Source organism: Pygocentrus nattereri, chromosome 20 (genome assembly GCF_015220715.1).
Source record: "Pygocentrus nattereri isolate fPygNat1 chromosome 20, fPygNat1.pri, whole genome shotgun sequence".
In the NCBI taxonomy this organism is placed as follows: domain Eukaryota; kingdom Metazoa; phylum Chordata; class Actinopteri; order Characiformes; family Serrasalmidae; genus Pygocentrus; species Pygocentrus nattereri.
Window position 1 is genome coordinate 28,394,137 of NC_051230.1, and position 27,838 is coordinate 28,421,974.

The following is a 27,838-nucleotide window of genomic DNA, read 5'->3' on the forward strand; positions in this document are numbered from 1 at the left end:
ATATCGTACATATTGCGATAAATGTCCATTCATTATTTCTTTCAAGTTTAAAAGCTGATTTTTGCTCCTGTTGGCTATTTTAAACCATCCTTTATGGTCGGAACATGACAAACACTCACCAAACAGTGGAGCATTTCTCAAATCTTTCATGGGAGAGTGTGAGAAAATGTCTGGTGAGCAATATATATATATATATATATATATATATATATATATATATATATCGTAACTATCCAAAAACATATCACAATTTATGTTGAGTGTATTTTTCTACATCATTTCAGCATGGCAGTCCATTGTGTGACAAATTCATGATGAATAAATCAGTAGAAATGCTTCAAAATCACTTTGAATAGAGGACGTTTTTGCCTTCTCCTGTAAAGTTACTATTTTGGAGATACGTGTTTGTCTGTGGGCACTGATGATACATAATATGCACTGAAAGAGTTTTAAATAGATGAAGGCTCTCTTTGTAACGGGGAGCGAGGAGGCGGACGCATATGCGAAGATAAGCGACTTTTATCAAGGGCAAATCCAGGGTCATGGTCGATAGAGTCCAGGTTCAAATGGCCAATATGCAGAGCAGGAGGGACAGACATGATGAAAATAAACAGGTACACAAACAACAGGGCCAGAAGAAAAACAACATACATCAAACCTCAAACATCAAACAATAAACAAAATCACAAACAACAAACAACAAAGACCAGCAAAGACAATGGGTAAACACAGGGCTTAAATACAACAGGGATGATGAGGGACAGGTGGAAACAATCAGGGGCGGAGTCACGAAACAAGCAGCCGGACTAGACGGAAAAACAAAAAGCACATGGACTAGACCAAAACACAACACCAACACATGGACAGGACTGGGAGAGGCCAATCGTGACACTTTTTTATAGCAGCACTGTACAGTGAGCAAACAGCACAGTATGAAAAGTTTATCCAGACTAAAAATGTGTTTTGAATGTTGTTTTGAAAGCATTGCTTCATGAATAAATTCATGAAAGCTGAATATGATCATTTTGGACAATTTGATAAAGCTTTAGGAACTTCTGGTCAAATTGCACATCCTTTCCACACTTCTGCACATTTTATACACAATTGCTATTTATTTGCTGAAGTTAACATATTGGGGGGAAAGATAAAACATAAAATGTGGTCTGTGCAAAAGTTATTGTACATTTTATATAAATTTGCATAAAATATATAGTCCATATTTCAGTGGATTCTCTGTGAACGATGTGTTAATTTATACTAAAATTTCACAAAACAAGCAGGTTGACCAGAAGTACTCAAACTTTTGCAAACAACTGCATCACTTTTTTTATTATTTATCTGTGATTTAATGATGGCTATTATTGTTACTACACAGTAATTTAACTAGCATTGTTAAAAATGTGAGGCTCTGCAAATTTGGTGTTGATGGCCAGTTCAGGTGAAATTTTCTTGAATCCGGGTCAGTTTTGGACTGAAACCGTGATGCAGTTCGCGTTAGGTTTGGACAAAACTTTGTCAGACTGGATGATGTGGTTGGGGTCAGATTGGACAGAAAGTTCTTGGGCTGTGTCCAGGGTCAGAACAAAATTTCAGGCCCGATTAAAGCTCTTGCAGAGTTACAGATAGCTGGCCAGCAGTTTCTGGCTCATACTCCACAGGACAGTTGATAGTGTTTGACCAATCATTGGCCTGCACTATTTCTAGCTCTGCCCATACTCCCCATTTCAACACAGTTGGTACTTCGGAGAGAAGGGTAACCAGATTCAGCGTCCGTACTCAGGTACAGTATCCTATCAGAGCCTCAGAGATGTCTCTCTAAACAGCAGATGTGGTGATCAGCTCCTACTTGAACGTGAGCTGTCCTGTTTTCTAGGCCCCGGTTGTCTGGGATGTCCTGGTAAGGGTCCAGGTGTGTGGTAGGCTCTGGGCGCGGGAGGTCTGGTGGAAGGAGTGGTGTGAGAATGCAAGGGGTTGGTGTGGTAACCCTGGACTGTGGGAGAAAGATGACCACTTCTCTGTCTGCTATTCTTGCTGTCTTTTCCTGGGGAGAGGGGAGAGATGATAATTGTTTAAGCTTAGATCCATTTTACTACATAACACCATTTACATTTGCAGAAAAGGCACACTTAGAGTAACAACTTAAAAAAAAGTACATTTCGTCTTTTCCCTTTAGCCCAAATGTATTCCAAGACATGTTTGGAGTCTGAAGTTTGCTGCTGTAGTTCTGAACTGCAGCGACGAGGCTAATGCAGCTGGCATGTGTCACGATTGGCCCCTCCCAGTCTTCCATGTGCTTGTGTTTACTTCCCAGTCTTGTCCATGTGCTATTTGTTTTGTTCCTTCTGGTCCTGCCCCCTTGTTTCCAGATCCCACCCTTGATTGTTCCCACCTGTGTTAACCACCTGTGTCTTGTGAACCCTCGTTATCCCTGTTGTATTTAGCCCTGTGTTGTCCTTAGTCTAGTGCGGGTCTTTGTTTGCTTTGTTTGATATGTTGGATGTTTGTACTGTTCAAAGTGTATTGTTTGGTGTATTCCGGCCCCCGTGGTCTTTCTAGTCTGTGTTTATTTTTTGTCATGTCTGTCCCTCGTTCAGTCCGTGTTGGCTCAACGACCCTGGACTGTTCTGACCCTGAGTTTGGATTTGCACTTAATAAATCTTGCTTTTCTCCGCACATGCGTCCGCCTCCTCATCGCTCCACATTACAGCATGTAATGGAAATTCGTACTGCATTCATGACAAACTCTAAGCTTCCTACCTTCCACCTCAAGCGACTTAACTGGATGTTCATAGCAATCTAGCACTTATTTGGCTGCTGTTGCTGTATAAAAAAACTCTGAAAGAACTTTTACACCTTTTACACTACAGCTGTTTATTTAGTGCCACATTTATTTTAAAGATCAAAGTAAACTTTGGCAAAAAATGGCAGTTTGGTTAAAAATCTTGTTGAAAATGAGTTAAACTTACAGTTGTCCTAGTATTTCACTGCATTTAGCCATATTACAAGCAAATATCTTATACTACACACAATAAAACTCCTTTTACCTAAAAAGCGAAAACGCACTAATACTAACCCAGACATTGTCCCCTTTTGGAGGCATCATTTTCAGAATCAACATATATTACAAAAAAAAAATGAAGTTGATCAGATAAAAACATTAAATATCTTGTGTCTTTACTGCTTTCATATAAATACAAGTCAAAAGTGGATTTACAAATCAATGAATGTGTTTCCACGCACTTAATAATCCGATAACTGCAGAAGATCTGATTTTGTCAGTAATCCGATCAACACGTTTACATGCATTTGAGTGAACAGATAATGGGAAACTCCAGTTCCACATGAGTCAGGCAGTAATCAGATTTCTGCTTTGCAACCAGCCAATAAACTCACAGAAGCAAACGTGACGTAGATGTAAGGTAAAACTCAATGCTGTGGCCTTACATCGTACCACAAACAGGTACAGCGTACCACTTTACCTGAAAATATAAACATACATCGTCTAGAGGATGAAAAATATTTAGATCCTTTGTTTCATTAAGCATGTAGTCGGTTTCAGCGTTGCTCCAAAAGTGTTCTGCTGCCATCTCACGGCAACACTGCCTGTTTATTTCCGGTACAGCATAAATGCAGACTGAGAATTCTGAGTAAGAGTTTACACACACTGATTACTCTTTATCCGATTTCTTAATTGGATAGATCGGAATATGGTGTTTATGACCATTTGAATAATCGGATAATTGCATAAATCTGATTGGGATTGGATTTTTGAGTGCATATAAACACACTCACTGTTTCAATTTATATTTATTTTTTACCTGCTGCCTCAACATTTTTAGTTTTGAGTTTGTATATTTGACTTATCATATTGATATCATATATAAATATCAGATTACATACATATCTGTAACTGTATTTACTTTGGGGCTAAGGAGCTGAAATACTGTATACATTTGTGCAATTTTTATGCCAAAGTGTTGCTTAAAAGCAGTATGAGTAATTCTTCTCTCTTTGTATCACCTTTCACTGAAGCATTGTTATTGCTCTGTTTCTCCTGCTGCTCAGCGGCGGCCATGCTCTTAGCCTGCTCCAGATCGTCAGCTGCCTTCTGTGCTGCCAGTTTGTTCTTCTTCTTATTCTCCTCGCTTTGCTGTTTACACAAAAACACAGCATACACTCAAAAAAATGAAGTGTTGGATTTACAAGGTATGTCAAGCGGTTCCATGCAGTTGTGTTAATTAGCTTTTAAAATGCTGTGTTGAGTAATATGTGCTCAATTTAATATGGTTATATTGTATTAACAATATAAGTCAAAAAGGTTTATAGGCTACATTTGTTATAGCTACATTTTCGTTGGGAGTGACAAGGATGGACAGGATTAGAAATGAGCAGATCAGAGGGACAGTGAAGGTGGAGCAGTTTGGAGATAAAGCCAGAGAGGCCAGGTTGAGATGGTTTGGACATGTGTTAAGGAGGAATAGTGGATATATTGGGCAAAGAATGTTAGAGATGGAGCTGCCGGGTAGAAGGAGAAGAGGTAGACCTCAGAGAAGGTTTATGGATGTAGTGAAGGTGGACATGGAGATGGTTGGTGTCAAAGTAGAGGAGGCAATGGATAGGGCAAGAGGGAGGCAGATGATCCGCTGTGGCGACCCCTAAAGGGAGCAGCTGAAAGAAGAAGAAGACATAATCTCTTAAAGTTATTACTGTGCTACTGAGCTGTTGTAGCCTTACACCTAGCACTAGGTTACATTGGTAACCATTGGCTCTTACAGCCAACAACAATGTAGCAGGGCAGTTAACCTTAGAGTATAACAAAGATGAACACACAATGGAAGGTTGGCCAGGAGAAAGACAACATAAAGAGTGGGAGTAAAACAATATGCAAATGGATGATGATGCCAGCAGCCAATTGGAAAGATGCTGAGTTTTACTAAACAAGATTGCATTGACCAAATAAACGCTTATGAAGTTAATCTGGCAACTCACTTTGTTAAGTAAAATCATTGAGGGAAAACTGATGACCAACAACAGAACAACAGCAGTGTTATGTAAAGGCAGTCACTGCCTCATGTATGACGCTCGGAAGACGAGCGTCGAGAATGTTCTCTGTACTGGCACCCAGGTGGTGGAATGAACTCCCACTGGCTGTCCGAACAGCAGAGTCTCTTCCTGTCTTCAAATGTAGACTGAAGACTCATCTCTTTACACAACACTTAAATGAGCATTGAATTATAAGCTGCACTTATTTTATTTATTGTATTGTATCTTATTGTTATTGTATTGCATTGAATGACACAGAGTTCTGCGTTCAACTCTGTTTCTTTTTCTCTTGGTGTCTGCAGTGACATTTTGTTTCTAGCAGTATCTGAGCTCAGGACTGTCTTTTCTCTAAGCTATTGGTAACTAGCAAAGATACTTTCTCTAGATTGACAAAGCACTTCTTGTAAGTCGCTCTGGATAAGAGCGTCTGCTAAATGCTGTAAATGTAAATGTAAATGTATGTCAGTTAATGTGATTTCCTTTCATTGACTGGCACCATGTGAATTGATGGCTTCAAGCTCACAATCACTGCAGCAAAGTTACCTCATTTGGTCAATTTATACCTTTAAAGATGAAAGAACATTTTGTGCTGTTTTCCTAAGACAAACACAAACATGATTTACAAGGGTGATTGGCAATTTAGTCCGAGATTAGGTCTAATCCATGTCCGCAAAACCCCCCTTTTGTGTTTACTACTGGACAGTGCACTAAAGTGATGCTGCCCTCTTCTGGATAGTGTAACTCATGACATGCTTACTGAAACTTTGTCTTTCAACTTACAGCCTGGAGTTTCTTTTTCAGCTCCAGGTTGGCATGTTTGTAGGTTTTGGATGTGGAGTGGAGGTAATATATCGCCAGACTGAAAGGACAGAAAAGATATTCATAGATTATTTTCCTGATTGCTCATTACTGGAGTGCAAAAATACGTCCAAATTTCTGGCACTCACACCATGAGCAGTAGAAAGGGCAGGACCAGGCCAGGGTTAGAGGCATAGCTGAACACTTTTCCGAACCAGGCTGGGAAGTCTGTCTCCAGGGTCTCCTGAATCACATCAAACATGCGGCTTTTCCCACTGAAACAGCAGCACAGGAGCTTTGGTTACATGGCTCTACTGGTTGAAACTGAGGATTTTTGTTTAGGTTGTTACTGATGTGGAAGTTGTATATAAATGAAATATATTTCTGAAATTATTTTTCTTATAATCATTAAGTCTGGGAATTGTGATGATCCTAGATTACCATGAATGGAAATGGCTGGGGTGAGGCATTGAGGCAGTGAAGGAATTTTTTTATTGGCATCTGTCGCCCTTTTGTGGTAATGTGAAAGTCCTGCAGAACTTACTTTATCTAAAAAAAAGTCCTCTGGTCTGTCATAATGACATAATAAGCCACATCCACCTCATTCATAATTGTTGTTTATTCAATAATTGTGAACACATGTTTAGTTTCTAATACAGTAGTCACCAACCCTCCAACTGGAGATCTACCTTCCTGCAGGTTCCCCTCCAACCCAAATCTAACACACCTTTTTCAGCTAATCAAGGGCTTCTGAAGGCAGCAGTAAGATGGATCAGGTGGAGTTGATTATGGTAGATCTTCAAGAGTTGGTGACCATTGTTTTTTTTTATAAAATATCTTCCCACTGTGATCTGGAAATGAGGTTTTTGTTCTCGATTCATTCTGTGAATCAACGTTGAATCATCTCCCTTCACATCAGAAGGTTCTGGGGTCAAAACCCAGCTGAGCCATCATTGGCATGTAAGAATTATGGTGCTTATAACCCAATATCATGAAACAGTTGACATGGCATAGTGGTGAATACTGTTGTAGCAGGATCATATTTGAGTCCCTACCTGAGCAAGGACACCACCTTACACCAGTAGAAGTCGTAACGCTACGTTCACAACGACTCTGGGTACCTGAATGGTCCGCAGTCAAAGGATGGAGGGATGGAGACGATGGTGTAGATGGCAGGCAGTGTAGACAGGAACAGGATGACCAGCAGCATGGCCATGTAGAAGTTGTTGGAGCCGGAGGCTTTGAAGACACGTTCCTGAGGGACATTACAGCACATGACGGCCCAGCACTGCAGATACATGGACACGTGAAGCCGGAGAAGGTTCAGAGCGGGCAGACAGGGGGCATAGAACGCTCCCATCCTGCAATAGACACATATACAAACACATATATAGATGGAACACAAGTATTCAGACACTTTGGTTTTTGAGATTTAATTCACTTCCAGAGCATATATCCACTTCGAGTCTTGTCTTTTGACTTTGTGCTTAAGAATAGGGGTGTTGTTAGGCCAGTTTGGAATATTATTTAGCCTCCCCAAATGAATGTACATTATTAATCCACATCATAAATGGTACCATGCATTCTTCATTATTAAACTGTGCCATTGTGTCTCCAAATTTAAAATATACTGTGAAACTGGGGGGTTGTTATTATATATAATTAATGCTAATGAAGTGGTGATGGTAACAGTTTTATATCCTTGAATTCCTTAACCAGTAAATGGTAATTAAGATTAGCTCTGCAGAAGGGAAGGCTAGTCAGGTGAGAAAATTTCTACCAGTTCAATAATCAATAAACAAGCTTATTGAGCCTTGAGTATCTTCTTGTATATATGTGTTTAGTAAAAAAACGTGTCACTAATCACAGGTATGAGGAGAGAGAAAGAACCTGAAGAAGAGTAACAGAGCTGAGGAAGCAGGTCTGATAAAGGTTAGTGATCAAGAAGTAAGCTCTCAAAGTTCATGATGAACAGACATTTTGGGGTCTTTAAAAACATCCTCTTCTGGGCGCACGCCACCAGACCCCCTTTAGGCACACAGCCTATTCATTCTTTTCAATGTGGAGAAGTAGCAGCTCTACTCTGAGGTCCTCTCGGATGACCAAGCTCTTCAACCTAAAATAACTCAAGCTCCCCATAGTTATGCTGTAAAAAATAACAGTGAAAATGATCCATGTCATTAAAGAAATTCCTATTAGTTAAGATGTTTTTTATGCAGGTGAAGGAGTTTCCTAATGTTGCTCTCAGGGACATTATTAACGCCTGAATGGAAAAAGCTAAAGAGCCGTAGCAAAGACCTTAAACATCCCTGTCGGTACAGCTGGTTCAATAATATGCAGTTGGAAGGTTCATGAAAAGTGCAGGTGCATCATGCAAGAGTCCTCTCAGGCTAATGGAAAATGAAAATTGTTGCAGGACGACCTGAAAGCACCAGGAACAACAGTTCCACAGAGAACATTAAGGACTGCAATGATCTCTGCTCCCCTGTGCAAAGCTGTAACGGAGTTAGGGTATGACATAACAAAGACTAGAATCCACACAAACAAAGACCAGGTACAATGAAACAACGATACAATGACTGGCAAACGCAAGGGGCAAACACAGGGCTTAAATACACGTAACAACGAGGGACAGGTGAAAACAATCAGGGGCGGAGTTACAAAACCAAAACACGAGCACATGGACAGGACTCCTAAAATTTGCACATGAGCATTTAGACCAATAATAGTGAATCTGGAACAATGTGCTCTGACAGAAGAAACAAAAATAGAACTATTAAGTAAAAAATCGGTCGTGTCTGGAGAAAGAAGGGTTGCACATATGATCCTAAGAACCCAAACCCACAGTGAAGCACGAAGGTGGGAGCATCATGATATGGTGTATGGCGTAATGGTATTGGAGAGACGTCATCAAAGGAAGCATTAAATGGAGTGATGTCATGGTATTAGAGGAGAATTTAATCACATTGTGTAATGCCGGGGAGCAAAAAATCAGGGTCAAGACAGTCCAGGTTCATATAGCCAACGCAAACAGATCAGGGTGCAGACATGAGAAACACCAAACAAACACGAGCAAACACGAGTACATCAGAACAGACTTACAAACAATTCAAACATCAAACAGACATCAAACAAAGACCAGCACTAGACTAAGGAAAACACAGGGCTTTAATACAAGAGGGCTAACGATGGTCAGGTGGGAAACAGGTGGTAACAATCAGGGGTGGAGTCAGACAACAAGGGGGCTGGAGTGAACCAAAACAAATGCACATGGATTAGACCAAAACACAACACGAACACATGGACAAAACTGGGAGGGGCCAATCGTGACACATTGGCCAAGAAAGCTGAGAAGATGGGTGTTTTAACATAGACAATGACCCCAAACATGCAGCCAGAACAGCTCAAGACTGGTTTCTAAAAAAGAAGAGGACTGAATTTAACTACAATGCTGCAAAATGCTTATTACTTCTTACCGTAGATGACGGCTCAAAGCCATAATTACCAACAACAGCTTTGCAACAAGGTACTCATGTTATTCATTTGTGGTGTCTGAATACTCTTTCGTAATTTATAGTGTCATAGTTTATTCTAATGAGTACATAATTGTTTAGTTCATATTTATGGTACAAAGTCAAAAGACAGTATGAGTATCCATTTGAAATGGATATGCAATGGAAATATTTTAAATGATTAAATAACAAAAATATGTACTTTGGAGACATGTGGAGCAAGTAATGTAATTTTTACCCATAGATGAAATAAAGCACAAATTGAGAAATTCATCGTACCAGATCATGCCCTGGTTGAATATGAGGCCAAGTACATTCCCACTCACGTCAAACTCCGAATAGGAGGGCTAATGCAGGACAAATAAGAAATATTTTATTATGCAAAATATCCCAATAAAACTGAGCAATATGTAGATAAACCTGTGTCAATATTGCTTTTAAACACCAGCTCAGCAAGCCTAGCAAAATGTTTCATGCCTTAATTTCTATGTCACTAGCCTTCTTATTCAGCAGCCTTTTGTTTTAATTTTCCATTCCACCATAAATGGAGCAGCAGCTACATCCTGGCACCTGTACAAGCACATAAATGCAACTGCTTCACCACTTAAGGTGAAATTGGCCATTCAAATAAAAAGCCAACTTCAGCTCTGTGGAATTTCTCAAGACATTAGTTTCAAACGTGTCCCGTATATGTGCCCCTCCCAACTCTGACCATAAGACACAGCCGGAATTGAGGAATCACCCGTTTGATTTTCTTGCATAAACATTATTTGACTCACTGGTTAATTACCAGATTTAGTAGCTGCTTTTGAGCAGGAAGAACACCAGACTGGACTCTGGTGTTTTGTGAACGCTGGGGTGTGGATACTCACAAAGCCGTACTCCAGGTCCCAGCACCAGCAGTGGTTGAGGAAACGCACCAGGACAGCTCTGAGGAAGTCACCAATCAGCAGGGTAATGTAGGTGGTCATGGTGTCTGATATTATCAGGCGGACAAACTCCTGTGAGATAAGAACAGCTGCAACAAGTACTCACTGAAAATAGTTATTACTTCTGCCAACATCTTGTACCATCCTACTGGCACTGCATTGACTGTCTTAGACATTTTAGACAGGAGGTACCATGGCTAACCTAATACCCAAACTTCTGCTACTACTATTTTTAGCTGTACCATTATATTTTGTCAATCTTTATAAATCATACCATTTCAGAAACCACCTAAGCAAGTTTATTTGAGGCTACTTAACAACTCCGCATGGTTTGAGGAAAGTGTTTATTGACTTTGGCATGAAGTTTGATGCTAACTGGTGGTGTATAAGCTTCCACTATTGCTATGTTAGCCTTGTAGCAAATAATGTACTTTCTAGTGCTGGATATCAGGTCATAGACTGGAGCTGAAAAGCTTTGGAAGAAACTGCTTGGAGTTTTAATATTGAGCTACGCCAGACTAAAGAAGTAAACTTTGGATGTGAATCTTGTCTCGGCTAAAGGCAAAACTGTATCAGTTGAATGTTGGCTCAACTATTGCTTTAAGAACAACTTTGATGCTAAGTAATGTCTGATGAGTACCTGTCCCACCATCGTCTCCCAGCAAGGTCCTCTAGGCACGTCTGCAGGGTCCACCATGATTGGAATTGCAGTGGAGTTCTCAGGTAGGGTTCCATTATACAGGTTGGCCTGCCATATAGTCATGTTGAACTTCACTTTCTCCTCTTCTGCCCTCTGGGAAACAAACAAACAAATGAATAAATAAAATATATGACTGGCTAGAAATACTGTGCAGACATCACTTTTGTGTCATTAGGAGAAACTTTAAGTTACACAAGTAAAATCTACAAAGGTAGTATTGGATTATGTGTCTTGTCATAATCTTGTATTTTTTCTTTTTTATCCAATTTTATCCTTGTGTCTACCTGTTTGTATCTTCCCAAACCACACAATGCTATCAAACAGGGATGGTAAAGGCTAGCATGTGCTTCCACTGCATCTTTTCAAACTGCCACCAGCACAACATCATTGAACAGTTCAACGAGCTTGCACGAGAACACTACTTGACAATTCTGTAATGTCAGCTAACATGATTCCAACATTGGCTAGCATTGCGCTGACAGATGAAGGGAACGATACGACCATCTTACCTACCCAAAAAGAGCGAAGACTATTCTGGTCTATTGGATACTTGACTACAAATGGCAGTGTCATTAAACTCGCAATCTCCTGATGACAATGCCAAGACTAAGAGTGCATAACTTTGTCATTTGAAGAAATATGGTCAGTGTCTCAACCACAGTAGAACAGAAAAACATCATGCAACTTTTCATATTTACCATTAAGATATTTATATTATGTGTTGTCATTTAAAATCGTTATTGTTGGTTTGCTATACTTTGATTTACATTATATTTGTTATATTTACATAATATAGCCATAGGCAAAAGTTTGGGTGACCCTAGTCAAATTACATATTTTGTTGGTTGTCACGCATCCCTCTGGCTCAGAGGTTTCCATGGACTCCAACTCCCAGAATCCTGTAGGAGATCACATGACTCCTGACTCCAGCATGCTCCAATCACAGATTTCTCTCACCTGAATACTAATCTGTAACACTTGTTGACCTGTCATTAGCTTTAGTATAAAGCCTGGGCTTTTAGAATAGTTCAGTATGAGGTATTGCTTATTTCTTGAGCTCCTGAGTGTTTCTGTATTGTCTTGTGTTTTCTGGTTTTGACTGATTTTCTGTATTTTGACTCACCTGTTTTTGCCTGAGCCCTTTTGAATTATTTTTTGCCTGTTGTTATGTTTGTCTGTCTTTGCTTGCTGAATTTGACCTGTGCCTGTTTCCTGACGATTTTGGTTGACGATTCTAACAGTAAAGCCTTTTTTGCCTTTTTTTATCTGTGAACGTCATTACCTTGATCAGGTTTGTTAGATTAGATTTGAAGCCAAACTTGTAGGATGGTAGATCTGCAGGAGTAGGATTGGGCACTATTGGTTTAAAGGCTTAGTTTGTTTTGATGTGCTCACCTTGAGGTTGATCTGGTCCATGAGGGCTATGATGAAGGTGTAAAGGTTGCCCAGGAAGAGGGCGAAGATGCGGCCCAGCTGCCACTGCAGGGCAATTCGGGGGTGATAATTCTCCAAAGTACTGATGACATCAAACAACATTGGACAAAACATCCCCAACAAGGACATGACCATGTTCACCTGCAAGATCATGATTAGAATAAAATGTCCCATATTTTCAATATTTGTGGTTGCTATGCACACCAAGTTGGACATTAAGGATGCTTATTTACTTCATTTCTCTCCCACCAGCCATAGTTGTCAAGTCCCTCCAAGGCAAACTTCTGAGAGCGGCGCACCACAAAATAGATAAGGTACCCACTTCCTGCCAGGCAACACAGAACCAAGAAGTTGGCCAAAACCCGGAGGAATCGTGTCAGGTGGATGTTGTCGTCTTTTCTGCTCTCCTGCTCCTCAACAATGGCCTCCTGATGATGAGTAACATTTAAAATGAGAACAAAAAAACTATATGGCCAAAGAGCAACACTATGGCCAAAAGCATGTAGCAAAGTGGCCCATCCTCCTGCCACTTTGTGGCTTTTTTGAGGTTTGAGAATTGATACCCATACAGTTAACCCTGGGCCAGGTCCCAGCAATGGTGCCCAAAGTTTTATTATACGCTTCTATAACCTAAGATAGGTCAACCAGTTTGAATTGAAGTCCCTGTACATACTGAATAATATGCCTCAGTATCTAATAAGCCTGGTATTTTTAGGGGATGAAAAAGCATTTGTGAGCTCGGGCGCTGATGTTGAACGAGGAGGTCTGGCTCTCATTTGAATTTCTGATTAATCCCAAAGGTGTTCTGTAGGGTTGAGGTCAAGGCTCTGTTCAGGCCACTAGATTTCCTTTACACTATACTTGCCAAACCACATCTTTGTGCACTTCAATTTGTGCAGTCATGATGGAACAGGAAATGGATCTACCTCAAACTGCCACAAAGTTGAAAGCATAATTATCTAAAATGTTTTTGTGTGCTGTAGCATTAGTATCACCCTTCACTGGAACTAAGGGCCCAAACTTTCCAGACCATTATCTCTCCTCTACCAAACTTTATTGTTAGCACTGTGCCATTTCATGATGCTCCCAAAGCACAGTTCTTAAACTAATGTTACTCCCAGAGGCAGTTTGTGTTGTCTACCACCTCGTGACTTAGCACAGCAAAACCAGCTATGACAGTACCACATTTACAGTCACTGAGCTCTTCAGTACAACCTAATGTTTTTCTATGGAGATTGCATGACTATGTGCTCGATTTCATACACGTGTTAGCAATGGGTGTGACTGAAACACTTGAACTCAATGAGTAGGAGTGGTGTCCACATACTTTTGGCCACATAGCATCTATAGTCATACTCTACACAGTCGCATAACCTTTAAAAACAAAATATCCAAACCTTGAAGCTGGTGGTGATGGAGGCAAACTTGTTGTCAGCTGTCTCTGTATTACCAATCAGGTAATCCCAACTGGTGAATATTTTCCAGCTGAAATTGAAGCTGGTGTCATCTCCTCCGCCATCCTCTTTGGCATTACGTGCCATGCTGTAGAGTAAATATGAACCATGGGGGTAGGGGGTCTCTGACTTCTGTACTGTACTGTATATTTGGATACAAGACTCAAAAATAACTCACGTTCTGATGACCACCATGTAACTGTAAGCCACCGTGCCCACCCCGACCAAAAAGTAGGACAAGGGCATGCGGAACTTGAGCCAGCCAATAGCTCGCTGGTTGTTGTAGTAGCCATAGAAGAGGACAGAATACTTAGCATAACCCTGCAAGGGAGAAATTCCAAATAAATTTTAAGATTAGAAAACTAACATCAAGAAATACAAAATGTCCTGACCTTCAGTGAAGCTATTCACTGATTAGAAATACTGTTATTAGAAAAACAATACATACTTTGTTTATTAATCCAGATCCCGGAAGCCACTCACCCCAAAGTCCCACAAGACAGCGAAGTCCATGGCATTGGCCTGTTCTTCTCTTGGGACAGTCTTCCTGGGAATGCTCCCATATGGCCGCGCCATCAGTGCCTGCACAGATAGAACCATTGTTCAGTTAAAGGGTTAAGTTCATACACCAACAATTACAGACCAAAATTCAACCGTTTCTGTTCATTTTATGTGACGAATAAAGTAAATAAAGCAGCCAAACTTCTATTAGCAGCTAATATTAGGTTGTAGTGACATGAATCAAAGTCATTATAGCAATCTGAGCAAAAACTACTCATACTCTAGCTGCCAGCTACCTGCTAATAGTGTTAGCATTATAGCTTTAGAGCTAGCTAATGTAACAAATTCTTTTAAGAAATAATTCTAAAAACAGAGATGAACACATCGAAATAGTACCTTATTTTACACTGTGGTGCACTGTGGACATGTACTGTGGCTTTAAAGCATCATGACTTTCACCTGGAACAGTAAACAACCTGAACAAGACTGCTTATACAGTAAAATAAAGGAAAAATACACCTAAAATCAGACACAGCTCAAGCTGAAATAGAGGTACTTCCCGCTGTTATTTTACCCATTAATAGTTCAATGGCCAGCAAATTTAGTGGATGATTGAAGCAATTAAACTAGACACACCAAGGTGTGATTACTGGCAGCCCTGTTGAATGTAAACATGCCTTAAATAGAACGTTTTCTGCAATGTCAAGTAGACTATAAGGTCTCACAGCATGCCACAATCAAAAGAAATTCCAAAAGAGAAGAGAAAATTATTGAAAGGCTTACAAAGCCACTTCTAAGGTTCTGGGACTCCAGTGAACTTTGTGGAAACAGTGGTGAATTTTCCTAGAAGTGGCCAGCCTACCAAAATTGCTCCAAGAGCACAGCAAGGACTGAAGGCCTTGCTCGCCTCAAAGTCAATGTTCATGGATCTTAAGCTCAGACACAGTTGAATTATGCAGCAAGACAATGACCTGTACACAGGATCAAGTCCAACTCTGAATGGCTCAGAAGAAACAGAATTAAAATTTTGTAGTCATAGTCCTGGCTTGACTTCTATTGAGATGCTGCAGATGGAGGCAGTTCATGCTGGAAAGCCCTCCAGTGTGGCTGAACGAAAGCAATTCTGCAAAGAAGAGTGGGTCAGAATTCCTCCACAATGTTGTGAAGGACGGATCTCCAGTTGTTGGAAGCATTTGGTTGCAGTTCTTGCTGTTACAACCATTTAATAAGTTTGGGGGCAGTTACTTTTTCAAAAACTGTTTTAAAAAACTGTTTTGTGTTTTCTGATGTTCTCCTTGTCTTTTATTACATTTTATGTGAAGATCTTAAACCATTTAGTGTGACAAATATGAAAAAAATAGAAGAAATAAAGGGGACGAATACTGTTGCATATCACAGTATTTGTTAGCCTTACATTGTTACAACCCCAATTCCAGTGAAGTTGGGACGCTGTGTAAAACATAAATAAAAACAGAATACGATGATTTGCAAATCCTTTTCAACCTATATTCAATTGAATACACTACAAAGACAAGATATTATAAAAGATAAACTTTATTGTTTTTTGCAAATATTCACTCATTTTGAATTTGATGCCTGCAACACATCCAGAAGAAGTTGGGACAGGGCGTGTTTACCACTGTGTTACATCACCTTTCCTTTTAACAACACTCAATAAGCATTTGGGGACTGAGGACACTAATTATTGAAGCTCTGTAGGTGGAATTCTTTCCCATTCTTGCTTGATGTACAACTTCAGTTGCTCAACAGTCCAGGGTCTCTGTTGTTGCATTTTGCGCTTCATAATGCACCACAGATTTTCAATGGGAGACAGGTCTGGACTTCAGTGTTCACTGACAATGGTGAACCATGTGGTAATATCCGTTACAGAATGATGTCGGATTTTGATGCAATACCACCTGAGGGATCAAAGGTCATGGGCATGCGATGTTGGTTTTCTGCCTTACCGCTTCCTTGCAGAGATTTCTCCAGATTCTCTGAATCTTTTGATGATATTATGGACTGTAGATGATAATCCCTAAATTCCTTGCAATTGCACTTTGAGAAACGTTGTTCTTAAACTGTTGGACTATTTGCTCACGCAGTTGTTCACAAAGTGGTGAACCTCGCCCCATCCTTGCTTGTGAACGACTGAGCCTTTCAGGGATGCTCCCTTTATACCCAATCATGACACTCACCTGTTTCCAATTTTTTTTCCAGTTTTTGGAGTATTCCTCAACTTTCCCAGTCTTTTGTTGCCCCTCTCCCAACTTCTTTGGAACGTGTTGCAGGCATCAAATTCAAAATGAGTGAATATTTGCAAAAAATAAAAAAGTTTATCCATTTGAACATTAAACATCTTGTCTTTGTAGTGTATTCAATTGAATATAGGTTGAGAAGGATTTGCAAATCATCGTATTCTGTTTTTATTTATGTTTTACACAATGTCCCAACTTCATTGGAATTGGGGTTTCAATTTCAACAAGTTTCAACAACTGTCTGTCAATGATAGCTAAGAAAAAGCTTTTTGAACAGTTTAAAAACAACACTTATTTTTGTTTTTATTCTTTGGCCCCTATAAAATCCAAACTATAACACCTTCAGTTGTTGGATCCCTAATAAGTATGCCAAACTATTCTTCACACCTCTGCTCCACTGCAACAGATCAGATTCTACAAATATAAAACTTACAATCAGATTGAACACAGAAATATGCATTTTAAGTTAAGTGTTTGGCTTGCACTGCTTTTGGCTTGTGACATGTAGGTCAGTGATGAAAGCTCCCCAGACCCCAGCAATGGCCCAGTTCCAACAGAAAGGCTTTTGAGACGGCCTCACTTTCAACTGCCCTTATGCCTGTTAGGTGTGGCGGCTCCCCCCATCGCATGTTAACGCAGAATTTCTAATGGCAAGTGCTGGATCCGGAACATTCCTCACCTCAGGAACCATAACGAGCCCAAACGTCAGACTGAAGAGAATCATGTTGATACCGTACATCCATCTCAGAAATAGGAAGTAGGAGGCGACGGATGATCCAAAATGACCTGAATATTTCAGACAGAGAATAAAAAATGCATAGAAGTAAGCCAGGGCTGAAAAAATATGTATGGTAATTAAAAAAAATGTTTTATATAAACAGGTATACTATAACAATTTAATTTTATTTATGTGGAAATTATGTACACATTTGAATCAAGCAAATTCATTGTATTACTTTTTAAATATAGGCTTACTTTATGTGCTAGCAAGCAGTTAACTAGTCAAATACAAATGTCCATAAATATTTGGACATCAACCAAGTTATTTTGGGTGTCTACTACACCATATTGGACTTGGTTAAGTAAAGAATATTAGGTCAAAGTGCATACTTTCTGCTTTAATTGGAGCCTATGTAGGAATTAAAACTATTTATATACATAGACCCCCATTTTTAGGATGAGTAATTGTACAACTGCATGCTCAACTAATCCATGGCCAGGTATGTGTTGTTATAAAAGGTCTACAGCAAAGATTTCAAAGGTGGCATTTGCATTTGGAATTGGTTGCTGTTAACTCTAAACATGAAGTCAAAACAACTGTTGTGAATAACAGAAGAATTCTTTCCCAGTTGACTAGATCAGGAACATGGATAAGCAACAAGTCAACAACCAAGAAAAGACTTCAAAGAGGGTTTACCACAAGATATAAACCACTGGTACGCCTCAAAAACAAGAAGACTAGATTAGAGTTTACAAAAAAACATCCTAAAACACAGCATAGGTCTGGAACAACATCTTAATGACAGATGAAGCAAAAATCAATTTGTACCAGAATGATGGGAAGAAATGGAAATCAAGAAGAGAAGGAACATACCACTGCATATGTAAAGCATGGTGGAAGTAGTGTCATAATATAAGGCTGCCAAATGGTTCTCTTGTATTTATTGATGATGCGACTCTTGACAAAAGCAGCAGGATGGATTCTGAGGTGTATAGGGCTATATTATCTGCTCAGATTCAGCCACACGCTTCAAAACGTATTGGATGGGATTGCATAGTGCAGATGGACAATGACGTACTTTAAAAGCAACCCAAAACGTTTTAAGGCTAAGTAGTTTAATGGTCTGCAAATGATCATGTAAATCACCTTACATCAAGCATGCATTTCACTTACTGAAGGCAAAATGCCCTAAAAAGGGTTCCAGATTTTAGGCTTCAAAAGGATTTCTAAATTGCAATTTCTGATTGTTAGTTTGCTTAATTAATTTTAACCCACTAAAATTTGTGAGGCTGTAAATGAAAATGGTTGTAATTCCTACACTGTTCACCCATTTGGATGTAGATACACTCAAAGCTGAAAATCTGATATTCATTCTTTCATTTCAACTCCAGTATGCTGTGGTACACACAATAATTATGGACTGGACTGAATTATTTCAATAAAATCTAAGAAACTAGCACTGTACAATTTGTCTGCATGTCACAGTACGCCACTCAACATTTTGGCAGTACCACTTTAAAGTCGTATTGAAAGCACAGAAAGCCACTATAGATTACAAAAGGCTTAAAATTCCACAGAAACAGCCACTCTTTCAGATACATATGCAAATGCTGCTACTGTGTTTCCTCAGCTAACATAACTAGCCTAGTGATTTTTCACCTTGAAAACAGCAAGTTTGTGAAAAGGGAGTAACACTTATGTTGAAAGATTCTATTAATTAAATTTATACGATTAGACTTTAAAAGTGAACTTGTACTTGACATTTTCTGGTTATCTTTCTGCAGTGTATCCTATGTAGTATAGCAGTGCTTTGTACTGTGTCTGCATGTGATGCTTTATGACTTATGTAACACTATGCTATGTAAACCATCCATTGGCCCTTTGGTCAATTCAGTCAAAGCAGTAGCACTACTGGTCAAGTATACAAATTCTCATTTGCAACAGCTGGTCCACCCTTGGAACACCTGATTATTCTCCTGCATACAAGTTCTAGTTTTTAACCTCCTCAAACAGATTTTAAAAGGACATAGACCTTTTACTTAAGAAAATAAAATTAGATAAATATTATAAACAACTGAGAGAGAGAAAAAAATAACAAGTTAATGTCAAATAATTTTATAATAAAAATAAAAAAGTGTTGTTGCTGACACTGTATTAGATTAAAATTATTTACTAAACTAATTTACAAAGCATAAGTAAAGAAAGGAAGGAAAGGATGGAAAAATCAGTAAATTGGACTGTGAGTGGAAAATGAGCAATGATAACAGGAATTTTTCCTATTACTCTGCTTATCCACTGCTCGAGTGCTAATACTGCTCTCTTGTGAAGAATCTTCACAGCTAGACATGTGTGAGTAACTAAGCTACAAGCCTAAAGAGTAAAAATATAAGAAAAGGAAAAATGTGTTCCGAAACATTGAAATCTGACGGTTAGAGATGCTGAGAAATGATAATTTATGCATACTTTCAATCTCCTTAATCTTCATCTCCCATGGGATGCAGGCCGTCTTGAAGTTCTCAAAGTCTCTCTGAAACTTCATCCATTTCTGAAGCGCACAGCAGCATTAAAGACACAACATCAAAAAGGACGGTTTTAGAAAATGATATCTTAACAAAATTCCACTTTGAGAAATACATAAATCAAATCTGATATCTTACCAGAGCTAATCATTACCCAGTACCTGAGAATTCTATCACCCCTAACAGTATAATTTAGTCATTTTACCTGTAAGAAATTAGCAAGACGCTAGAAGAAGCTAGCAAGCTAACTAGCATGGCTAGCTATCTAAGCTAAATGGCTACAGTGCTGTGTAATTATCTCATTTTTGTGCTGTTTAAGAACAACAAGCATGCTAGCTCTTTAACTAAACCTAAAAACTGTGACTTGTATCTGTTATTATCAACTGTGGGTGCCTGTTAGCTGTCTAACTTAGCAAACGTGAACTAAGCTAATAAGCTAGCTCTAGCTAAGGTAGCCAGTAAACCCAGTGAAACTTTCAGCTTTCAGCCTCCTTTCTGAGAGGTTAATGACTAAAAAGTACTTCAAACATAGTCTTTGCTAAAGCTGTTTTCTTTGTTTTGCTATATTGTACTTGTATTCTAGTAGAACTGTTTTTTCTGCATTTTAACCAGCGCCAATTTTGAAGTTTTAGCATTAGAATATGACAAACAGTCTATGAACAAGGATGATATTGACTTCTTCAGTTTGGGACCTCTTACCTTCCTCATCATGACCTTGTAGGCATAGAGCCTCCTCCCTCTGCCTTTCCCCAAAGCCCCCTCATACTTCTCCACAAACACCTGCGACTCCCTAAGACATAGATGGAGGATGAAGGAGGCGTAACTGGTGAGAGCTGAAAGGATGGATGCTTCAACATGTCTTTCTCTATAACAAATTTGACTTTTTTACTTTAATTTTACCAAATGACATATTATAACTGCATGTACACATATAGAACCTATTGTTATTACACAAAATTGCCTATATATATTGATATTATGACATGTAGATACTTACATATACGTAATACTAAACCAATTATGTGGCCAAAAGTATGTGGAGACCTGACCATCACACCTTTATGCATTTATTGTACATCCCATTCTAAAACCATGGGCATTATTATGGAGTTGCCCCCTTTGTGGCTACAACAGCCTCCACTCTTCTGGAAAGCCTTTCCACAAGATTTTGGAGTGTCTGTGGCAATTTGTGTCCATTCAGTTAAAGAGTGTTTGGGAGGTCACACACTGATGTTAGATGTGAAGGTCTGGCTCACAATCAACATTCCAGTCCATCCAAAAGGTGTTCAGTGGGATTGAGGTCAGGGCTCTGGAGTTCCTCCACACCAAACTGGTCAAACCGTCTTTATGGTCCCCACTTTGTGCACAGGGGCTCAGTCATGCTGGAGCAGGAAGGGGCCTCCCCCAAACTGTTGCCATGGAGTTGCAAGCCAATGTTTGGCAGTGTCTATAGTGATGTTAGACTTGTGTACAGCTGTTTGGCCATGGAAACTGTGTGTGTGTGTGTGTGTGTGTGTGTGTGTGTGTGTGTGTGTGTGTGTGTGTGTGTGTGTGTGTTACCTGAGCGTGGGCAGTTTCTTGCGCATGGGCCAGGGTTTTCCTCTCAGCGTGGCGATGAGTTTCTTCCTTTCGTCCACTGCCTCCTTCAGCTTCTCCAGCTCCTCCGGACTCAGAGAGCCCACCACGAACTCTTCATCACCACCTTCCTCCTCCTTCTTCTCCTCCTCCTCCTCCTCTGATGAAGAACATGTCTCAGACTCAGAACTAGAAAAGCCACCAATCAGATGAATAAGAAAGCTGTGTCACTGAGAATTAAATAATATTAAACACTGAGAAAGAAACTATATTAAAATTATTCCTGCCTGATGCTCTGATAAGATGAATATTTATAATGAAATCTGATATTAATATTGTGATGAAATTCTAATAAAATTAATATCCAGAAATGATAAGCAATTTAACACAGATAGGTAAAAGATAAAATGATCAAGAAACCAATTTAAATTAAATGAATATCCAGAATTAAGTTTTAATGAAATTATTATTCAGAATGAATTTCTAATAAAATTAATAACCAGAATGAAGTTCTAATCAAATTCATATCCAGAATCAATTCATGATTTTCTATTCAAATGAATATCCAGAAGATAGTTTTTAAAAAATTATATCCAGATTAAATTTCTAATAAAATTAAATATCCAGAACAAAGTTCTAAAAAGTTCAAACCCACAAACAAAATTACACATTAATATTAATATAAAGAATGTAGATATCCCAATTTGAGGTATTAATGAAATTAACATTGAGAATAATAAAAAATAACAGTTACATTATAAACAAATGAACAAACAAATTGAATTTCTAAAAAACAAATATCAAGAATGAAGTTTCAGTAAACATTTAAGCTAATATAAAATAAAATTGCTAAAAAAAATTAATATTCCAAATGCATCTAGAAAACAAATTATTATATCTCAAGATAGACAGATAACTTGATAAAAAAGATTGTTGGTGCATAATTACAGTATATTTGTATCATTTAGTAACTTCCTATTCCCAAACAACTTTAAAATAAAACACTAAAATAAAGAATCTTGTGGGGCTTCTAATATTTCAGTCTACAATGTATAAATTAAATTCAGGAAAAAGTATTAAATGACATAATTAAATTATTACTCTGACAATACATTAGTGTATTTGACACAGCTTACCTGCTTTTTGTTGTCTTTTTCTTTCTCTTCCTCTCTTTCGCTTGTCTGTCCGCTTCTCCCTTGAACTTCTTTCCATTTCCCTCTCCGTCCTCCATTTTCTTCTGTTTATTTTTCTTCTTCTCGTCTTCCTCCTCTACCTCCACTACCTCCTCTTCTTCTTCTTGATGCGCTTTCTTTGCTCTCTCATTCTTACTGTTCTTTTTCTCCTTTGTGACCTCCTCTGCCTCTCCTTCTCTCTTTCTTCTCCGTCCATCCTTTAGTCTTCCTCTTCTCTCATTGTCTGCATTGCCGTTTCTCTCCTCTGACCTTCTTCTGTGCCGTGTGGCTCCTCCTCTCTCAGCCTTTCTCTCTTTCCTCTTTTTCTTCTCTCTCTCCATTTCTTGTTCTCCATTAGAATCCACATCCATTCCAACATAGTACAGGTTGAATTCACCTTCGTTTCCTGCAGAAATGTTTTGTTTATCAAACAGAAACTTGGTTTACATGTACACATTTATTGTATGTCCATGCATTGGTCACTTTATTAGAAACACCCACCTTGTGCTTCCACTAACTGGCCACTTTATTAGAAACACCCACCTTGTGCTTCCACTAACTGGTCACTTTATTAGAAACACCCACCTTGTGCTTCCACTAACTGGCCACTTTATTAGAAACACCCACCTTGCACTTCCACTCACTGCCCACTTTATTGGAAACACTCACCTTGTACTACCATTGACTGACCACTTTATTTGAAACACCCATTTTGTACTTTCACGCACTGGTCACTTTATTAGAAACACTCAACTTGTACTTCCACTCATTGGCCGCTTTATTAGAAACACCCACCTTACGCTTCCACTCACTGGCCACTTTATTAGAAACACCCACCTTGTGCTTCCACTAACTGGTCACTTTATTAGAAACACCCACCTTGTGCTTCCACTAACTGGCCACTTTATTAGAAACACCCACCTTGCACTTCCACTCACTGCCCACTTTATTGGAAACACTCACCTTGTACTACCATTGACTGACCACTTTATTTGAAACACCCATTTTGTACTTTCACTCACTGGTCACTTTATTAGAAACACTCAACTTGTACTTCCACTCATTGGCCGCTTTATTAGAAACACCCACCTTACGCTTCCACTCACTGGCCACTTTATTAGAAACACCCATCACCCGTCTCTAGGCAACAAAACCAAGGTCGATCGACAAGAGAGAAGTCTCTAATAAAGTAGAAACTGATTTATAAATAGACTGTTTGTAATGTACAATATATGAATATATTTCAGAGCAGCTTTAAATAATATTATGACTTACCATCATCCACCTCGATGCTGACTTTGAAGAGAAAATGAAAACAGCAGTTAAATACAAACAATATGCTCTTGTCACCAACTTATATTAAAGTGATAGTCTTGCGGGCCAGAGTATTGTAAATGTAATGGTCAGCACCTGTTTTAAAATAAACCATACATATAGTGTGTTTTAGCACTGCTTTAATTTTACAAAAATACATGGGAAATTAAGAAAAAAGTCAAAAGATCACCTTTATTTCACAGACATTTGCATTTGGTTTGTTACTGTTATCATTATGGTTAAACACTATGTCAGATGTTGAACTGGTGATACTGTTAAATTATAGTAAAAAGACTAATTCTAAGAATTTTTTAGATATGTAATTTTACAGTCTTTTACCATAATTGAGAAAATGCACTTTTACTGTTAATTAACAGGTTTTGTCTGGCACACCCGCTGTCATTATTTTTGCCATTTCTTTCACAGATTTAGTTTTTTTTCAGTGTATGCTAACATACCTTTGTTCTTTTAAAGCTAACAGTGTGTCCTACAGTGTTTGAACACCACATAAGCAGTTCTATTCAACAATACTCAACAACTCAACACAGTTTGAGGCGAGTGTGTGATGATTTAGGCATGGACTTTGTATGATGCTAATTGGTGGGGTATCATTTTCATTGCTCTCAGTGCTTGTTAGCTACATTAGTCTTGTAATACAAAACTAAAGAAGCAAACTTCAGGCAGCAAACATGTTTTGGCCGACTGACAATGCTGTACATTTTTGCCAAACTGTCACTTTGACTGTAGAGTAATGCTTCCAGTAGATAATGACACAGCTCAGGTACACAATTACAAAGATTCTTGTATTTTTATTGTAATTTAATCTAAATTCCTGAGAAGTCTGGGTTAAATAGGCTGTATTCAGCTCAGCTGCACTGCTGGACTCTTTGTGTCCACTGTAACCTGACCTCTGTGTGCTGCGGAGGTCATTACAAGCGTACTAGTGTCGGACAGCAGGCACACAGCAGCTTTAATGAGCCAAACTCTCTGCACTGTTGCACCTGCTTGACCAGACCGCGGCCTGACCAGGGTCAAAGGGCAAGGAGAGTCAAGCATCACTCACTTAATCGTGCTCCATAACACCACTAAATGTTGTAGTATAAACCCAATTTAAATGGATAAGATGATCTAAAATGATGATGCCACTCTGGAAATCCACCAAAGCTGGGAAAAATGAAGAAATTTTAAAGGGAATGTAGCTGTAGAAGACAAATGACCAAGGAATTAAGCTCTAAATATCCACGGTGTCTGTTGTTTAACACGTTTTGATCAAACCTTGAGGCCAACTTATCAAGGAATGACTTAAAACATAACAGCATATTATTTATCATTTAACAGCTTTATTTTCCCAATGATAACCCCTTATTTTGATGGTCCAGTCCAGGATAAGCAGACAGATGGTCCTCTGCTGATCTGGTTCACACTGATTTATCCAATCTAGGTTATTTCATCAGGTACTGTTTATAGTGTAGTGATAGCCTCTTATTTAACTACAGAGATGTACTCAAAATTCACACTTGGAAAAGAAAAGAAAAATGTGGCACTTTTTCACATATTTCAGTTTAAAATGTTAGGAAATTTACCATCGACTATATACAGTGCATCCCATAATGCAGCCAATATAAAGGGACATTCAAATTTTCCCATGTTAATCAACGTATCGCCCCATGAAATTTCTGATGCCAGACCTTCAAGATCAGTTTCTATGAGGCACAGCCAAACTTTCAAAATGTCTGCACAATGAAACTGATAACATGTAAACATATTATGCTCTATTCTAGAGAAACTTAGTCAGAGTTGTTTACAGTGGTGGTGATAGGAACCAGACATCTGACTGATGGCTGAGACACGTTTTATCATAGTTTCATGATATAGTTTTGGCCTGAGGCAAGTTTTTAAAAAGGTATTCATGGTAGAGAGGTACATGCAGGGTGTTATGAGGCAAAATAGTCCCTGAAGATAACGTTTTTCAGATGTATCAGTATTTTACCTTCGTCAGCATTACATATAAAAAACGTGTAGGTCCACTGGTGATTTTGAATAGTAAATAAAATGTATGTATTGGATGTGTTGTAGTCATGGTGAAACCTGGTTCCTATCATCACCACTGTAAAGAAATTTGAGATTGACTAATTATCCCGGAAACAAATCTGCAGATTTTGCGTGTCATGGATGTATCATCGCTGTGTTGTACATCAGAGATAAACCTTCATTCATCTTTAACAAAGCATCACATTCTATAAAATGCTCAGTTTGGACATCAGTTAAACGTAGTGTTGGCAGTAAGGAGCGTTAATAACTAAAAGACATTATTTAGTAAGATTTTCTAAACTGAAATGGATCTTGAACAAAGTTTTGAGAGGCATGTTGGGCCTCTTAAAGACAGTCATATAGACATATGTCTAGTAAACAGATGGAGAGCCCAATATGCGGTTCAGTTACCCTGCGGTAGCAGATTTTGGCATCATATTAGGCCACTTTGGAAAAGACATCTAAGGCTGGATTTGCATGGTGAAACTTTTATTCAACTAGTTGCATGTTGCCTGCAACATAACTTCCATGCAACTTGGTAGGTACATTAAGCAAATGAATACAAAGTTGCACGCAACCCGTTCAATTACTCCACAATGATTAGCTCATGTTTTTTAAATATCAGTACTGTTCTTTTTTCTGTGTCTATATATCTGTCTCTTATCTGTATATCTGTGTATATGTTAAGCATTTCAAAATGAATGTTTAAGTAGTTCTTCCATAACCTAATTGGTGTCTTGCTCAGCTATCCTAGAAGCACAGCAAGTTAATCGCAGACTGTGTCTCAACCTCTCCTTCTGTAATAACATTCATCCTTTGGATACCAATTGAATTTTAGCTGTATGTAAGATTAAGGATCATCAAGTGAGAAGAAAATAAATCTAGCTAAATCACAAAAACAGCAGGCTACTAAAGAAGAATAAATGGTGGCATCGCTGTTAGAGGTAGCTGGCTAATTAAACCAGCTGCTTACAGAAAGATGAGCTTTGAGCAGCTCATGTTTGAGTCAGTCAGGGAGTCACTCCTTTTCAACCGTCCAGTAAATCATCTTCTGTTTCATTTTCTTGTCCATTGATCCTGCGAAGATTATTTGAATGTATATCGTTTGACATCATCTGATGCATTATTGCCATTTTGGTCGGCTGTTTCATGAAACTTCGTGAAGTTGAGACTCTTGCAACTGTTACGCTTTTCAAGTGAGTTGCAAGACACTGTGTTGTGCAACTCAAGTGCAATTTAGTTTCTTGTAAGTTTCAAGCAACTAAAGTTGCATGAAACTCTTAGCCAGCCTAACCTCTGAAACATGGCTGTCTCTTTGAAAAAGAGGGTCTGCATTATCCTGTAAATTGGTTAAAATAGGTTGCCCATTTTTCCCCCAGCCCCTGTGCATGAACCTGATAATGTTGTATTTATTAGTTTTCTGTGTTTATGAAATAAAATAGCAATTTTTTAAAAGGCCTTTTTCCCCCACAGTAAAACGTTGTCCATTCATACTCACGTCATACACATACCACGTACACTGATACTCAGCATGAATCAGTGAATCAGACTTTAACTATTCACTCATTAATAGAGAAAAGCAGAAAAGGAAACAAGCTCAAGTCCTAATAAGGACTTCTTACCATCACTCTCAGATGTGATGAGTTTCTCTCTCGGCATCGTCCTCACTGGTTTGTGTGTGTGTGAAGAAGATGAGGCTGTGCACATGCACGTGTGTGTGTGTGTGGGACAAATGGACCATACCCCGGTCAATCCATGGTCGGCCGGTGCTGAGTAATGAGCATGACGAGTTCACTTTTTGCAGCCATTGAGAGACTAGGCCTGGAACAATAAGCGGTGGAAACCCTAGAACCGCTCAATTTATCCCCTTTCAATTA

The 27,838-nt window shown here is 38.8% G+C and overlaps 1 protein-coding gene across 1 annotated transcript; it reads right to left on the reverse strand.

Annotated features, from left to right (window-relative positions):
• Nucleotides 1-1,752: 1,752 nt before the first annotated feature.
• Nucleotides 1,753-27,620, reverse strand: tmc1 (transmembrane channel-like 1). The gene is made up of 20 exons (XM_017709629.2): nt 27,584-27,620; nt 23,892-23,912; nt 22,581-23,022; nt 21,430-21,633; nt 20,569-20,659; nt 19,814-19,895; nt 17,309-17,415; nt 14,354-14,452; nt 14,049-14,191; nt 13,814-13,958; nt 12,650-12,844; nt 12,378-12,557; nt 10,923-11,075; nt 10,226-10,354; nt 9,633-9,700; nt 6,963-7,202; nt 5,991-6,116; nt 5,824-5,902; nt 4,021-4,150; nt 1,753-2,041 (listed from the first exon to the last, which is right to left on the reverse strand). Exons 1-20 carry the CDS (start codon nt 27,618-27,620, stop codon nt 1,836-1,838), a joined length of 2,877 nt encoding a protein of 958 aa, XP_017565118.2. The 3' UTR covers nt 1,753-1,835.
• Between the last annotated feature and the right edge of the window lie 218 nt (nt 27,621-27,838).